Source organism: Pollachius pollachius (assembly GCF_949987615.1).
Source record: "Pollachius pollachius genome assembly, chromosome: 8".
In the NCBI taxonomy this organism is placed as follows: domain Eukaryota; kingdom Metazoa; phylum Chordata; class Actinopteri; order Gadiformes; family Gadidae; genus Pollachius; species Pollachius pollachius.
This window is the reverse complement of record NC_136941.1, coordinates 20,632,172-20,649,671: the sequence shown is the minus strand read 5'-3', so window position 1 is coordinate 20,649,671 and position 17,500 is coordinate 20,632,172. Positions and strand designations below refer to the sequence as shown.

Below are 17,500 nucleotides of genomic sequence, written 5' to 3'. Positions count from 1 at the left end.
GCACACACACACACACACACACACACACACACACAAACAGGTCAGGCTCCCCAACATCCACTCCACCCCGTAATCTGGAGTGCAGCTGCAAACATCTGCTCCCCCCACCTTCTCTCCCCCCTCCACTTTTTGTTTAATTTCTTTGCCTCCACCACTGAAGTGATAAACACATCTATCACCGGACCACTGACTGACACGCTGCAGTGACGGAGCATGGCCATGTGTGCAGTTATAGATGACAACATTTATAAATATAAATCAATAACATTTGGAAAGATGTAACACATACAATATTTCAGATACAGGAGGAGTCGTGTCTCCTGATTGGACAGCAGGGTATTGAGAAATGTTGTCAGTAATTGAGAATGACTTTATTCAACTTCTGTCATTATAAATGTATATATTTTTGAAACAGACAAAAGACAAATCAACTACGATTGATTAACTTCAAGATTCAAGAATTAATTAGTTAATTATCTTTCAGTTTATTATTTATCAGTTCAATATCGAAACATTCCTTATATATCAGTTCATTATCTATCATTCTGTTATCGGAGTCCTAATTATCTGTCAGTTCATTATCTGACTCGTCACTATCTATCAGTTCATTATTTGAATCATTATTATATATGAGTTCATTATCTGTCAGTTCAATATCTATCTGTTTGTGAGACGTCATTATCTATCAGATCATTATCTGTAAGTTCATTATCTGTCGGTTCAATATCTATCTGTTTGTTATCTGAGCCAGCTCTATCAGATCATTAACTTTCAGATCATTATATGCGACGCTGCCGGCTGCTGCAAGATGGCATCAATTACTAATTAATTCACTAGATTCCTCTGTTAATTATTCAAAGTTCTTTCCCTTACATATGGCGCATGTAAGTGTTTGTGTTACGGCCCTGATTTGATCTAAACTAAATGCATTCATTTGATTGTGATAGACCTTTTAAAAACAGTCAGGGCATCGTTAAATGTGACTGATATAGCCTGTGCATATAAAGGACCGGCCCCCGTATTTGACAAGCAAATCAAAAAGGGTTGCAATTGACAATAAATGGCATGATATGTTTGGACAATGTTTTTTTAAAACCAAAAAAGAAAGTTTGAGAAAAACCTACATGCAGCTGACCAATAGGCTGCATCCCTTTTCAGTCAATTATGAGGCGATGACAAAGTAATGTAAGGTGTTTCTGATACTGCCGACCGCTCTACTACCGCGAGATTGTCCACGTCCATCAGAAAACATCGCGAGACTATCTTCCAGCCTCTGCCTGAATCCAGCTGATAACGTTGACTGGTAAGTGTGAATGAAATGCAATTTTTAAAAATAAATACTGATTGGTATTTTTCTGTGAAGGCATGGTATATCAAATTATGATTTTGCACCTGCTGGTAAAACGTCTCGTTTTTTGAATCGTCGTTGATCGACGACATTATAGGCCGCGTTAGTATTCTTGTTGCGACTGCTAGAGAGGATTACATGCAACGTTATGCATTAATCAAATTTGTATTTTTTTCTACAATGAATACAACAACATAAGGCTACTGTATTTCAAAATATAATTCTGACAAATGCATTTTGAATAGCCTGCATTCAAAGACATTCTGGCTGTAGTATTCTGGCACAAAATCAACCCGGTCTTTCATTCTGAGACATTCTGGTTATTCTTACACTGCAGTTGTAAGGGAGAAGCGGTGTATTCTGCAGAGATGTTGTGTCCAAAGCATAGGCCTGATCAGGGACCACCGCTCTAACCACACAAGAGGATTCAGAAACGCTGTGATTATTAATTCAATTCAATCAATTCATCCTTGAATATCATGTCTTTACAGACAAAATGCCGCCGAAAATGGCGCGACACTAACAGTAAAGCCATCAGCGTTGAGGAATTGGGAGATCGTTTCGCACGAATGTGATGTTTTAAGACCACTTTTGCGCCGTGTGCTCAATAACCGGGCACGACGGCATGACATTACACAAAACATTGCACTTTACATTCAATGACACTACACAAAACATTGCACTTTATTATAAATGACACTACACAAAGCATAGCATTTTACAGTCAATGACACTACACAAAGCATTGCACAATCACTGTGACACCACCACAGTTCCCCACCAGCACTGATGAAAGGTGGCCTCTGACCATGACCCATGTAAGGTTATACAAGTGTCAACATGGTTGATTGTTTCTTTACAGTGAACAGTGCGCTTAAAGTCAGGTGCCTACCAAGGTGTAAATTACTGTATTGCCCTTCATCTAAGTTTGTTATAGCAAAATGTGATGTTAGCTGTCATAGCTTTTGTTGATGTGCGCTTTAGTTATAATTCACCTACTTCCATTCACATGTTCACATCTCTTAAAAGATAATAGTGTGACCACTGTTTGTCACCTGTGTTACGTCTGCTACAGCTCCGGGGGACTGAAGTGAGAGCTGTCAGTCATCATGGGAAACATCTTTAGTAATCTGCTGAAGAGCCTGATCGGCAAAAAGGAGATGAGGATCCTTATGGTGGGGCTTGACGCCGCGGGGAAGACCACTATCCTGTACAAGCTGAAACTGGGGGAGATCGTCACCACCATCCCCACTATCGGTCGGTCAGGAGGGGACACACCCCATTTACATTCACATTTAGGGCATTTAGCAGAGATGCAAGAAAACTAAGTACTATAACTAGGTACAACATACAGTAAGTGTGTACATTAAGTGCCAGGACGTACAAAATACAATAGGGTGGGAGGGGGTGGCTATGCTGAGTCCAGGTGAACTGTGAACAGGTGAGTCTTGAGTCCCCCACAGCCCCCACATCCCCTGCATTTGAAAAACTCTGGGGCACACAGTCAGAACATGATCCTGGAAAAACACATCTCCAAATCCTCCCTTTATAAAATAGTAGTCTGTGTGATATTCAGAAGGATACTGTAAAGTATCAATATGGACTGAATATGACAGACTATACAATCAAGCCATTTGATTAAATTCATATGTAAGGCTTTCTCTTAAGGATGACTAACCATCATGCATTTTCTCCCTCTAATGGCATTGATCAAGATCAATAGAGCAACATTAGAACCAGAACATAATCATTTAATCAACAGCACATCCCCAAAATAGCACATAATGAGCACATGTACTGTTGATCAAATCAGGTTCTTCTCCTTATCTTCCTGAACGAGTAGTCACCTGCTGACCTAACTCCTCCCCCTCGCTGACATCTGTGGAACTAACCCCTCCCCCTCACTGAAATCTGTTGACCTAACTCCTCCCCCTCTCTTAAATTTGTTGACCTAACCCCTCCCCCTTGCTTACCCTCATGCAGGGTTCAACGTGGAGACGGTGGAGTACAAGAACATCAGCTTCACCGTGTGGGACGTTGGCGGCCAGGACAAGATCCGCCCGCTGTGGAGACACTACTTCCAGAACACCCAAGGTACGCCCGGGGGGGTCATTTAATTTTACATTTTAGTCATTTAGCCAGTGTTTTTATCCAATGCGACTTACAACCATTCATAAACACATTAAACACCTGACGGCGGAGTAAACCACGCCGGGCGACAGCCAGTTTGTCAGGAGCAGTTAGGATGAGGTGTCTCGCTCAGGGACCCCTCAACGCTCAGCTAGGAGGTGTCGGGGATCACACTAGCAACCTTCTGGTCAGAAGTCAACCCACTCTACCTCCTGAGCTAAGCGTATCCTGTTTTCCGGGAATAACATATACTGTATCATATGTATTTTATATAATAAAGTGACATAATCCTCTTGGTGGGTCCTTCACCTTCTACCAGCTAGACTCCTGATGTAGTGTAAAGGGGTTCTAGTCCTCTACTGTAGTAACATCATGTATAGTGATCGACCGATATATCGGCCGGCCGATATTGTCGGCCGATATTTGCGGTTTTTACGTGTATCTTTTATTTTATTTTATTTTTTTATTATTTTCTTCGGCATGATTTACAGACAGTTCAAATAAATGTTGTTGTTTTTTTAAATGAGACACTGTAACATTTGTTATCATCATTGTGTCATTTTTATGATGTTATTTGAGGGCGGCTTGGCCTGGAAATCCAGACCCACACCAAGCATGCATTTGAAAATATCAGAAGAATACAAGGGGTGATGTATCCAGACCAGTGGAGCTAACCAAAAGATAAGACTCTTGCTGTATCCGGTCGGTAAAACAGCAACGCTTTTGGCCCGCCTATATTATAGGCGGGCCGAAAGCGTAAATATGTGATTGATTAATGTTCTGGGCCAGGGGAGGCCCAGAATATACACGAGTATATTGCTCGTTCCCAGAGTGACTCACTGAGCAAATTCAAATTGTGCTCTCGCGAAAACTCTAGATTTCCAGGGTATTATCGGTTCCAAATATCGGCTCAAGAAAATCTGTACCGGCGTATCGGTTATCGGCTAAGGCTGATGAAAAGATATCGGTATCGGTATCGGCCCTAAAAAATCCATATCGGTCGATCCCTAATCATGTATATATGTTGTATGACCCCAGTATGTGGTCCCCTTGGTAGGGCTGATCTTCCTGGTGATAACACCAGTTTGTGTCCCCTTGCTAGGGCTGATCTTCTTGGTGATAACACCAGTATGTGTCCCCTTGGTCTGGCTTTTTTCATGACCGATTTTTTTTCATCAGCCTTAGCCGATGACCGATACACTAATACCAATTTTCTTGAGCCAATATTTGGAGCCGATACTGCTTTTGCTCCTTCAATTTACATCATAGATTTACACGATGATGATAACAAATGTCTTAATTTAAAAAAGGAACATTTATTGAACTGTCTATAAATCATTCCGGGAAAAAATATATCGGTCGATGACAGTAGTGTGTGTCCCCTTGGTAGGACTGATCTTCATGGTGATAACAATAGTGTGTGTTCCCTTGGTAGGGCTGCTCTTCATGGTGATAACTGTAGTGTGTGTTCCCTTGGTAGGGCTGATCTTCATGGTGATAACAGTAGTGTGTGTCCCCATGGTAGGGCTGATCTTCGTGGTGGACAGCAACGACCGCGAGCGCGTCAACGAGGCTCGAGAGGAGCTGATGAGGATGCTGGCAGAGGATGAGCTGCGCGATGCCGTTCTTCTGATCTTCGCCAACAAGCAGGTAACGCCTCTCTCCTATGTCACCTCTCCTATGTGTCCGCTCCTGTGTCTCCTTTCCTATGTCTCCTCTCCCAACCCCCCTCCTCCTGAATGCCTCACTTCCTCAGCTAGGAATCCTAGCTGACTGGAAGCTAGATCACATTCAGAAGACTTGCCGTTAGCGCTTTATATTTAGGTCCTTGTAATAAGCCTTAGTTAATAGGTAATAAGACCCTTATTATATGCTCATTAACATTAATTGGTGTTAATAAGACTATATATAAGTGTTAATAATAACATAATAGGATGAGTTTATAAGACTTTTATAAGCACTTTATAAGAAACTTGTTATCTATTTATTGATTGCTTAATAACATTAATGATAGTCAAATGAGTTTATTATAGTTGTTAATAAAAGCATTACAAACCCATTCATTGAGTCTTACTACTGCACATCTTTAGTGATTGTGATCTGTTTTGTTCCTCATATCAGATCCTTTAAAGGCTTTATTTTGAAGGTTGTGAAATCTGAAGTAGTGATGGATTTCATGATTCTTTTCCTTGATTCAGGTTGCGTCGGTCAGTTTGGCAAGAAGAATCGTTCTGAATCGTTTGTTCGTTCGTTCGTTCGTTCGTTGCGTTTCCGGTAGTGGTGAATCGAATCATTGAATGCACGGTTCTCAGCTGAGTCAGTCAGACTCAGCTCCTCCCTCGTTCTCATTCTCGAGAATGACGAACGAGACGAACGAGAGAGAAGAATCAGTTCGGTTCGTCCTTGTTAAAGATTTGTTCCTTCGAATTTATTCGGTCGCGAACAACCCATCACTAATCTAAAGTTCTGTTGATGCAAGTGGCTGATGACTTGACGCCTATGCTTGACGAAGTTTTTGATGAACATTTGGAAAACATATCGGAATGATCAGCACCCCAAAACAACAACTGAAGGACAAAAGACAGGAACAAGCACAGAAAACATGGACAAGAGGAAGAGGTCTGAACTGGAGGACGACTCTTCTGGTAAGATTAAGAATGCAATGCTATAGTAATGTTGATGGTTCTAGCTAGCTAGCTGTTTGCTTGGGAACTTTTTTTGGCTTACATTACTTTCCTTATAGGCTTCGCCGTGCTAATGTTGAGCTAACGTTTAGTTTATGCTATCATAATAAACTACGTCACCAAATATATCTAATTCTAACAGTTGTGTCATGAATCCATGTCTAAACGGCTTAATGCTTATTGTAACCTGTCTGCTAACTGTCTATTGTGGTCAATGTTTGTGTTTCTTTATACAGCAATAAGAATACCAGCCAGAAGAATTCTCAACCATCCCCTGATGCCATGGAGATGTTGGACTTGGATTCATCTGAGTCCGTTTTATTGAAGTGTTGATGTTAGAGAATATTTTTCATTAATGTTCTGAAGTTTTTATAATATTGGTTGACTATATGCTGTCACCCTTGACAACATATAGTATTCATTAACTGTTAACAAGTCTGTATTAATGGACTTATTAACCTTAATAAGCATTGTTCCCGCTTTAGATACCGTACCTGCAAATGCATAATTTACTGTTTAATAAAGGACTTATTAACCTTAACAAGCAATGTTCCCGCTTAAGGTCCCGACCTGCAAAATGCATAAATAGCAGTTTAATAAAGGATTTATTAACCTTAATAAGCATTGTTAAACCTTAGTAAAGTTTTAACAATTACATAATAGGTAAGTTAGTAAGACTCAATAAATGGGTTTGTAATGTGTTTATTAACAACTATAAGAAACTCACAAGACTTTAATCAATGCTAAAAACTCTTATAGTCTCACAATAAACATGATTATTATGTTATTATTAACACTTATAGATAGTCTTAACACAAATGAATGTTAATAAGCATATAATAAGGGTCTTATTACCTATTAAATAAGGCTTATTACAAGGACCTTAATATAAAGCGTAGCCGACTTACCTATAGAAAATGTTTATTAGATCATCTAGCTACTTTTTTGATCAATTATTGAGAAAGAATATTGAATCATTTTATTTGTTGCTATATTTGTCCTGAGTGAAATTGTTTCTGTTACAGTTTACCCGCTCAAAATAATAACAATAATAATAATAATAATACAAAACAGTACAAAAGTAAATAAACCATACAAATATAGAAACATGTGCATACATACACAAGAATGCACATAAAGTACGAATACATATATAAATTAGCAACTATGGTTGCTAATTTATATGTGGTTGCAAGCAACCATGACGGAGCCTACTGTATGACGAGTATGGTGGTGGCCGAATGAATGGTGAACATTATTTGATGTCGTCTCTCACAGAATGATTGGTTGAGATCTCAATTTAACCAGCGACACCATGGTCTTGAGTCCGACACAATACTACATGGACATATAGGGCCCTATCTTGCATCCAGCGCAATTGACCTAATCACTGGCGCATGTGTCGTTGCTAGTTTGCAACAGGCGCAGAGCGTTCTTTTCCCTTCTGCGCCACGCGTCGGTAAATTAGGGAATGATCTTGTGCCCCAAGGGGTGGTTCGGGGAAAGGAGGAGGCGTGTTCTGGCGCAAACGTTCCCTGGTGCTATTTTGCAGTTTCAGAAACAACTTGCGCCACAAACCAGGAAATACCTGGTTTAAAGTCAGTGGCGCGTTGTTCAGATGCTATTTTAAGGGCGCATGCATAATGTTGCTTGTGCACCTCGCGCAGACACTTTGCTTCTCTCATCTACCTAGCCACACATTCTTGGTAAATTATTTTGGAATGAACAGCTGATACAGCGGTAATAAGTTCTACTTTTAAGTCAATGCATCTGCACACACCGTACAGCAAACACATATTTTCTTGACACAGACATCGTGTACATGCCCGTCACTTTTAGGATTGATGAGTATTTGATCGTGAGAAAACATTGTTTTACCGCGAGTTAGTATTAAAAAGAATGAATGAATGCGGCGCGCGTGAGTGTATGTGTAAAAGAATTAATGAATGCGGGCGCGCGTGTGTGCGTCCATTTGTTTAAACACACGCAAACTAAACACGTAACGCATAATACAGTCCATGGCAATGTATAATAACGGGGGGACACATGCATATTAGGAACACAAGTCGATAACGATAATGCATACAATGCTGATAAGAAACGATGTTTATAATGTATTGCGTATATCATTAAATAGAACCACAGTTACCGCATATCATATGTATTTTAAGTTTCCAATGCCGAAATTTATTTGAGGACTCAGTATTTCTGAAGTTGTGGAAGAAAACCTTATTCCATGTGTGAACTAGGCCATATTATTTGGCCATAAACTGAGCCATTTGAAGTTTGAAATTCATGTGCATCTGTCTCATCGGAGACTGCAGACGCACTGTCAAAATATCAACTCGTCTGATTCAAATGCGCTCATGGCTTTTAAAGGGGATGGGAGCTGGCACTCTCATTGGTTTATTGCACGTTACGCCCAAACCACACCTACGGCGCCGGGCGCAAGAGTCATTTTTGCCCCGGTAAACTAGCGACATTGCCATAGAACCGCCCACAAAGCTACTTGCGCTTGGCGCTTCTCACTTGCGTTTCAGACCGTTAAAATAGGGCCCATAGACTAGAAGGTTACATAGAAGTCTTCATAACGTGGAGGTTTGGTGAGCTTGGTCGGTATGGTAATATGGCATTGGTATGCCTTAAAAACTGGTTTAACGGAAGTTAACATATCAAAACAATCGCAAACCATGTTTCTAAAGCATAATGTGTCAAAGCCCACTGTCAAATCTGACATTTGCGAAATTGCTTGTGTACCGCTTTAATGCCCAGCCTGCGTTGGAGAGAGGCCGTGGTTCAGAAAGACAACTTTGAACAAATGCATCCTTTGTTTGATTTTCCGATATAGACTTGAAATTTAGCATGGGTACACTATGGAATATACCCTTTGTGGCCATATTCGACAGCTGAGCCTACGTGTTTTTGACGCAATGATAGAGCTGTTTAAACATTGGAGATATGCATGTATTTCACTTTAAAATGTACATCTCTGCAGTCTTTAGCCTTATTGTAACTAATGCATAACCATATAGTATATATATAGGAGTATATAAATATAATATATAGTCCAACAGTCCCCAGGACCAGGTACATGTGTGCCGATGTTTGCAGCTTTCACCAGTTCCGCCACCAAATCTTTTGAGTGTGGGTGTTTGGTCAAGTTGTAGCCATTGGATTAAGCCCAAGTGGTCTAACCGTATGGGTTGCTTGTTATAGCGCCAAACTTTCTGGCCCATTCTTTGATTCCCTTACTCATTTTACAAGTTCTACAAGCCTGCCAATATATTACTTTTGAAGCCAAATAGTCATAGTCAAATAATAATACTAACGAATACAATAGGGTTCCTACGTTTTTCGTAGGACCCCTAATAACTGTAAAACATAAAGCAGCTGATATAAACTGGCTGTTGATTGCTTCGTAGGACCTGCCCAATGCCATGAACGCGGCAGAGATCACAGACAAGCTGGGCCTGCACTCGCTACGCCACCGAAACTGGTACATCCAGGCCACCTGCGCCACCAGCGGAGACGGCCTCTACGAGGGCCTCGATTGGCTGGCCAATCAGCTAAAGAACAAGAAGTGAGCGTCCCCTTGGGTAGGAGGCGGGGGAGGAGCCTAGCATTAAAACGTGGTTAACATATGGGTACATTGAGTTTACATGGAGAGGTACCACTGTAAAGTTACTCGCAATGCTCCCACTTTTAGTTCTAAAAGTCGAAAGCTTTGGTTCATGTTATTTTGTTCCATCAAAGGTGACTGTTTTTGATGACTAAATAATAATAAATACAAGCGTGGTGAAAACGTTAATTTAAATGATGAATTATGAAATTAAAATTAACATTTCGGGAGAATTATAAGCCAGTGGATGAAGTCGTGAAACAGTTTGTGGAGCTGAAACTGACACTAGTTGATAATCTGATTGCTCCTTATCATTATGGTAGAGGTCACTTGTATTGTATATTTCAGTCTTCATTTGACAAAATAAGGTTTCATTCAGTAGTCAAAACAATGCTATACTAAATCATTAGACTGAACGGTCACAAACAGGTTCAAGATTTAAATTATTTGTTAAATATCATTCATTCACTCATTCAGTTTATGTTTGCTGTTCTGAATATGCATATAATACAATGCATATTTAACTCACTGGGATATAATACATACTTGTACCTCATATAAAACTGCCCAAACTGCATGGAAATAAACCCAATACTGGCTGATGTAGTAGATTGGAACCACTACTGTTGGCTATTGTAAACACTAACCAACACTTACCATCAGATGAACTGATGATGATGATGCTGCTATTGGCTAGCGTCCAGAAGGCTGCTCTGAGATAAGCATAGTTTCAAACTTTTTATTTATTTATTTATATATTAAGTTGCTTGCGCGTGAAGCTACGCTCTATCATGCTAAGTATTCACCCTGCTGAGGGCTGCTCAGTGGAAATTAAATTGTGTGTGTCATTGTTTGTACATTGCCTATACATTTGTCAATGCCTATTATGTGTCTCGATTCATATCGTATGAGCACTGCTGTTATGATACAATTTGCACATTTTTAATGTTCTAATGTCTAATTTCAGATGATAAGCTGTAAACGCAGAACTTTAAGCTCATGTTCATTCATGATTTTATTACCCGTTGTTCAAACTGTGCTGCTCTGAGCCTTCAGAAGAAAACAAATGGGAATCAGAATGAGAGTGAAACTGCATCACAAGGCATGTCCATATTGTAAAAGATCTCTAGAGTTATTATAAGTTGTTTTAAGTTATAATAGTAAGTTGCACCCAGTGACCGCTACTGGACTGATACATGTGATGGATTAAGTGTCGAGTTTACTTCAAAAAATGGAAAACTTCTAATATGCAAGAGCATGTTTTGTATGTCCACACATCTGTATATATGTTCATGTTACAAGATACAATAATATTTATGGTTCAGTTGAAATTGTTGATATACTAATCGATATCTGCGTACATTTGTTGGGCGGATATGCTGAAGTGAAAACAGCTTGAGTGTGTGATGTAACTTTATTTCAGTTCAGTGTGAAACATTGTTTTGTGGCCTTAATATTGCCAGTGGTTACTTTCTTTTTGAAAACATTTCTACGTAGGAATTAGAAATTCCTATGCTGAAATGCTCTCCCTTCCAAAAAACAACAATGATACATTAACAATTGTTGTGGAAAAATGTAATTTAAGGATTTAAAATACGTAAACATTGACTAAAACAAGCCTGCATTAGAGCAACTGAATTTATATATAAAGATGGATATTATTATCATAATAAATATTATTATGGAAAATGTTGCTCAGACCGGTGATATTATCAAGAGGAAAAAGCATAAAATATTACTCAGACTGGTTTGATGTATTTAATGTATATTATCACGAGAAAAATTGCAAAGGATTGGTGCCAAGATGTTTAAGGATTCAGTTGCTCCTGACATTATAATGATTGATCAATAAAAATACCAAAACACAATGATTGATTTGTGCGCCTCATACATTTTCTTACATTTTTCTAATTCATTCATGAGGTTCTGTAATTGCTCAATATAAAGCCATTTAAAAGTAAATTGAATACATGTTAATTGGATAATTAAAGACCATCCTCTAAAGCACAATACTCCGGAGGCTTCTTTTTTAGATGATTGTTAGATATTTATGATTTATGCTCGTTATGCTTGTTGCACTCTGACTTCTTACCCAATGCTCATTGCAGATGTCATGATGGCCGTGGGGCAGGATTCAAAAATACTTATTTTTAGTCTTGGTTCGCCCCATCAGGCTGTGAGTCTAGGCTTTGTCACTTCTTCATCCCCCATCAGGGACATTCTGTCAGTCACCTCTTCCTCCCCCTTTATCAGGAGAGTGTAGGGTCAGGCCATTCTTATCCCCTGGCCGTTTAACCATTGCTCTGACACAGGTCTGGCACAATCCCATTAGAGCTGCTCTGCCGTGTAGAGTCATCATGGCTAGACGACCAACCGGCCAATCACAGCCCTGCATCAGGGTGAACGCTGCTGTGTCTCCAGGGGTGTGACAGCAGTATGCGGGTCAGAGTGGCTCCCCGGGCCCTCGGCCCCCAGGGCCCCCTGCAGGACGACCACAATAGCGGCCCCAGGATGGGTGCCATAGCTGGGATTCCCTGCCGTAACCGGGACGCCCTCGAGCAGGGCACAGACATACTGGCAGCAGCTCCACAATCAATTCATCAATCTGGGAGTGGCAGCAGTGAAAGGCCGAGGCCCCCACACCTCGACTGGGACAGGGCAGGCCCACCGGGCTGAGCCAGGGCCTACTCAGAGTGGGGGGGGGGGGGGGCGGGGGATACACCAGAATCAGACAGGTGTCCTGGTGTTCATGTAAATCACCAAGATACATAGTAAGATGTGAAAAATAAGGCTTAAATATTATTATACTTTTATTACATATTTCGATTACGGTGATTGCTTTTCGTATGAATGTCTTTTGTGTGGGAAAATCCCTGAGCCACCCTCTCCAGCCGTTCTCTGTATATTTTGACAAAATGGCTCAGAATAAACGCTTCCTCATGACTTAACATTAGGTAGCAATTGTTCAAACGTGCATATCCATTCAAGCAACTCCATTTGGGATAACGTTCGCTGAATATGACCTAGGACTACAATACAGAATGAGTCTTCAAAAATGTTGGATGACGATAACGATGACGTTATATTCCCAAAGACAGTCAATAATAGAATGAACACCAATCCTCGTGCCATGTCTCCCTCTGGTGGATAAAACATATAATAGCACTTCTTGACCTTAAAGAGTGACATATAACTGTTTTCTGAATTATCTTCGCTATTGACTTAACAACGAATCAATTATATGTGTCTCTGTTCAATATTCAAAAGGCTACTGAATTGCTGAATTTGATTAGGGTTGACTTAAAAAGAAGAAGACCAACGGATTCGATCATAAACATACTGCGTCGTTGTAATAACCTATAGGACTAATATTTATGCGTTCTTTATTAATTATGTGTTATTTTATAAAGCGGTTTTCTGATCAGAAAAACCCTCTATTAAGCAGTTTCTTGCCTCGGAATGTTGCCTGCGCTGTGGAAGTCTTCTCAAATTAGGCATGTTCTGGTCGGGGATCAGAAGTCACTCAGCCGATGGACAATGCGCCCATTGTGACTGGCCGCTCCGTACGAATCTAGGAGATGATTAACAAGTTGACAGGGCTGGTGGGGGGACAATACTGCTCTTTACTGCCCAGCAGTACCGCCACTCAAATCCCTGCCGATAAAAGGAAGAGAGAGAACATGGAATATCAATATAAACAGCACACAAAGAAGACTGTGCGCGTGCCATCGTTTTCCATTGTGTGTTTCTATGGTTTTTGAAACACAACAAAATCTGGAAGAGGTCTTCCTAGTCAATAAATAAATACAAAATATAGATTCAATACGCTACCCTACGCTACCCAATTTGAAGGTATAGATCACATTCATTCATTTGTTCAGGCTTATAGAGCTTCTGTAAAGAGGCTATTATCTATAAAAAAAAAATGCCATACAGTTGTTATATAGTATATAATTTAATGATATATAGCAAAGACAAATTTCCAACTTTGTGGACAGTAAGGTCTATTATTCTTAAATATATATATTTAATATATATTTATATAAGTTTACTTTAAAATGTATTGGCAGTCAGGTTGTCTTTCGACACTTCTGTTTTAACTTAAGTTCAACCCTTACATTTAAACTTTTTGAAATGTATAATTAGACTTAGTCCAGACTAATAACAACATGTGGCCGCGTTGTTCTTAATTGTGCTGCCTGCTGCACAATGCGCTGAAAAAAAAAAAGACGCAACGTCCTCCCATTGGTGGAGATAATTGTCCTCTGTCCAATCACGAGTGCCCCCTTGAGAACGCTCTCCGGGGACGGCCACTTGATATTTACTACTCAGAATTGGCACTTGGACTTTGACTGCTTTACAGCCTCGTAGTTTTGGATTATTTAGGATCGTTTTCTTCCTTCTTTTTGCGACAATATCTCAGATGAACTGAGATACTGTATTCCCCAGTTAAACTCGAAACTTCCTTTCCTAAAGATATTGGACGCTCTGGTGGACTATTAGGTCTTTTGGGTCATGGTCATTTATCGATAACAAGATTGGACATCATCATGGACAAATGGCAAAAAACGTTCCTGTGTTTGACATTATTGTCATACCTTCATACTGCTTCATCGCAAACACATGAAGGTGAGCAATATTACAAAATCTCCTATTGATGTTTCGTTCAGTGAAGTTATTCTACGTTGTTATTCTAGGTTTTCTTATGAGATCTGTTTTATTAACTTTAAGGCTGTTTCTTTCTTTCTTTCTTTCTTTCTTTCTTTCTTTCTTTCTTTAATGTGTCCTTGTTTATCTCCATATCACACACACGCACGCATGCATGCATGCACGCAAACACACACACACACACTCACACACACACACACACACAAACACACACACACAAACACACGCACACACACACACACAGCGGAAAGTGCTTAACAGCTGCCCTCTCATTTGTTCGTACATATGTTGGTGTGTCCCTCACTATCAATGACATAATTCAGCTCTGACTCACCTGTCCAGGTGAGTAGCCTTTGACTACTTTGTGACCAAATCAGGTGAGGGGTCACATTGCTTCAACTCTTTATTAAACTCTTTGTGATGGGTCACATGACCCAGCAGTTTAATGGTTCAAACTTCAAGGAAACAAAGTTTAGCTTTTAATCTGACACTCAGGGATTGGATTGTTTGTATTCATTCTTTCTTCCAATAACACTTTTATGATTAACTATGAATAACCCCCTCCTTAAGGTTAATGAGTGTGTTGTAAGAATGTGATCACACTATAATATGTTTCTCTTTTCACCAACCGCCCCTGGCACACGGCTCCACCTGATCTATTATCCTGACGAAAAGCAAACGACCCATGTGAAGATGGAGCTATAGTGCTGGTTAACGTTGTTCAGTCAGCCAATGCTTACAGTAGCCAGCCTCATTCATTTCATATGTCTTACATTCACACTTTTACATTCAGTTGTCATGCTTTAATCCATTGAGCCAGTGCCTTATCAAAATCCACTCCTCTTCAATGTCAATATTGGCTCAAGGACATGAGAATGAACCTTTAGACCAGATGTAGGTGTTTCCCTGGTTGCTGTGTGTAACATGTGTGTGTGTGTGTGTGTGTGTGTGTGTGTGTGAGTGTGTGTGTATATATTTGCCCTGATTTCCTGTAAGCAGACCTGATAAGGAAGCAAGTATGGTTTATTTACTTAGAATAGGTTTAATTTCTTTCTTCTTTATTTGCCAAAACAAAGCTCTGTAGTCTTTAATGTACAGCGGGAAGGTGTGAGACCGCTGTAGGTGTATAACACAACGACAGGGATGTTCAGCCGTCTGGCGTTCATTAACAGACATACTCATGTATGTCCCTTGCCATCGAGATCCCCCTTCTTTGTGCCAGACTAGTTCACACATGGCCCATTGTCCTATGATCTCAGCATCACAAATATCTCAGACACATACACCATAGGCACACACACACACACACACACACAAACACACACACACACACACACACGCAAACACACACACACACACACACACACATTTATGCACACATGCACACACTTTCTCAAACACACTGACACACACACACATTGACACACACATTGACGCATACACGTGCACAATCACACTCAAACACTGTCTCACACACGCACAGAAGCACTATCTATCGTTGTATTACTTTTCACTCGCTGGGACACAGGCCACTTTTATAACTGTACCACAATGTGGGACTTTGTCTGGGAGCTCTCTGGCCCTCCACTCGCCACTCCATCTGCCCCAGGCGGGACTCTAGTCCATGCAGAGGGGCGATGATGGCATTCCTATCCTTCTCCTCACCAGTCAGACCCCCTCGCATCACCACCAGCAGATACAACAACATCGAAAACAAGCTAATCCCTCACCACTCGTACCATATCCCTGTACCATTCTCCTCGAATAACCCTGTTATCACCGTGATAAAGTCTACCACCGCTGCCAATGTGTGGATTTTTTTAGGTGAAAGGATGTTGAAGTTAAACTCTCCCCGCACACTGCTCAATGACAAACACCATGTGAATATGACTATATAACGTGTGTATGTGTGTGTGTGTGTGTGTGTGTGTGTGTGTGTGTGTGTGTCACACAGTGGTGTGTACCGGGACCCAGAACAGCCTGAGCTCCACAGGCTCTCAGGAGAAGCAGTACAACATGTTCAAGGACCGTTATGAGGGCTGCCGTATCATCATGGGCAACCTGGAGATCACCCAGATGGACCTAAACCGGAACTTCTCATTCCTGAAGGTAGTGCTTCACATACACCTTCCTTCCCCCATCCCTCTCAATTCAATTTCAGTTAAATTCAATTAAATTTTATTTGGATAGCCCTTAATCACTGGTACAGTCTCAAAGGGCATAACAGGCCAAGTATTTATAACACCCCCCTGATTCTAGCCCTCCAGAGGTCAAGAAAGAGGTCCCTTAATTATCAAGGAAGAAATCCTGAGGAGGAACGCAGAGTGGCGGATCCCACCTTCAAGGGAGGATCAGTAGTGCAATGCGGGCCATGATTGACATACATACATTCATATACACATGCAAAACGTTTTAAATGGGTGATGGGATGCTGGACGGTTAACCATAAGGAGAGTCCAGGCATCCAGTTAGCAGTAACTGCAACACGCTAGAACAGACTCTCACCAGTACCCTCCCCCTCCCCTACCCCTCTCCCTCCCTAGCTGTTTGTTAACAACTTTCTCTGTCAGCGTTGGATGTTTAGCGTTCCAGAATGGTCCACATCCGGTGTTTACGTTTCTGCTGTTCCTCAAGCACTGTCACACTCTGATGCACTTCATGGTTGGTTCTGTTCTCATGCCTGGTAGAGAGCGTTTGAAGCTGAAATGAACGAGGAAAGGATTCATTCGTTGGTGGAAATGGTCGATATGTATGTTTCTGTGTTTCCTGTGTTTTGTAGTAACGAAACAGAGTTGTTATGAGATTTGAGATGATATGAATGAAACTAAAAGCCAGTGCCACTATCTGTCCAGTGCTTACATCTACTGGTCTCTCTCCTGCCCTCCAGACCATCCGTGAGGTGACAGGCTACGTCCTCATCGCCATGAACCTGGTGGAGGATATTCCCCTGGACCAGCTGCGGGTCATCCGTGGGAACACACTGTACGACAAACGCTTCGCCCTCTCCATCTTCTTCAACTACCCCAAAGACGGCTCCACCGGGCTGACACA

General features: G+C 40.9%; 2 protein-coding genes across 3 annotated transcripts in view; both read left to right on the top strand.

The window, feature by feature from the left end:
• Positions 1-2,457: 2,457 nt before the first annotated feature.
• arf3a (ADP-ribosylation factor 3a) lies at positions 2,458-9,746 on the top strand (the record flags this gene model as incomplete). 2 transcript variants are annotated; one of them, XM_079741020.1, is made up of 4 exons in its annotated part: positions 2,458-2,605; positions 3,332-3,442; positions 5,004-5,128; positions 9,585-9,746. In XM_079741020.1, 4 exons carry the CDS (start codon positions 2,458-2,460, stop codon positions 9,744-9,746), a joined length of 546 nt encoding a protein of 181 aa, XP_079597146.1. The 2 variants fall into 2 exon arrangements, with proteins under 2 accessions (XP_079597146.1, XP_079597147.1); XM_079741021.1 differs by lacking the exon at positions 3,332-3,442.
• Positions 9,747-12,217: 2,471 nt separating this feature from the next.
• Positions 12,218-17,500, top strand: part of erbb3b (erb-b2 receptor tyrosine kinase 3b) — a gene marked incomplete at both ends in the record, with an annotated part of 19,038 nt that continues 13,755 nt past the window's right edge. The window contains 4 exons of the mRNA XM_079741181.1: positions 12,218-12,320; positions 14,258-14,410; positions 16,404-16,558; positions 17,337-17,500. The exon at positions 17,337-17,500 is cut by the window's right edge and continues 23 nt beyond it. Coding sequence (XP_079597307.1) covers positions 12,218-12,320; positions 14,258-14,410; positions 16,404-16,558; positions 17,337-17,500 — 575 coding nt within the window. The remainder of the gene's footprint in view (positions 12,321-14,257; positions 14,411-16,403; positions 16,559-17,336) is intronic.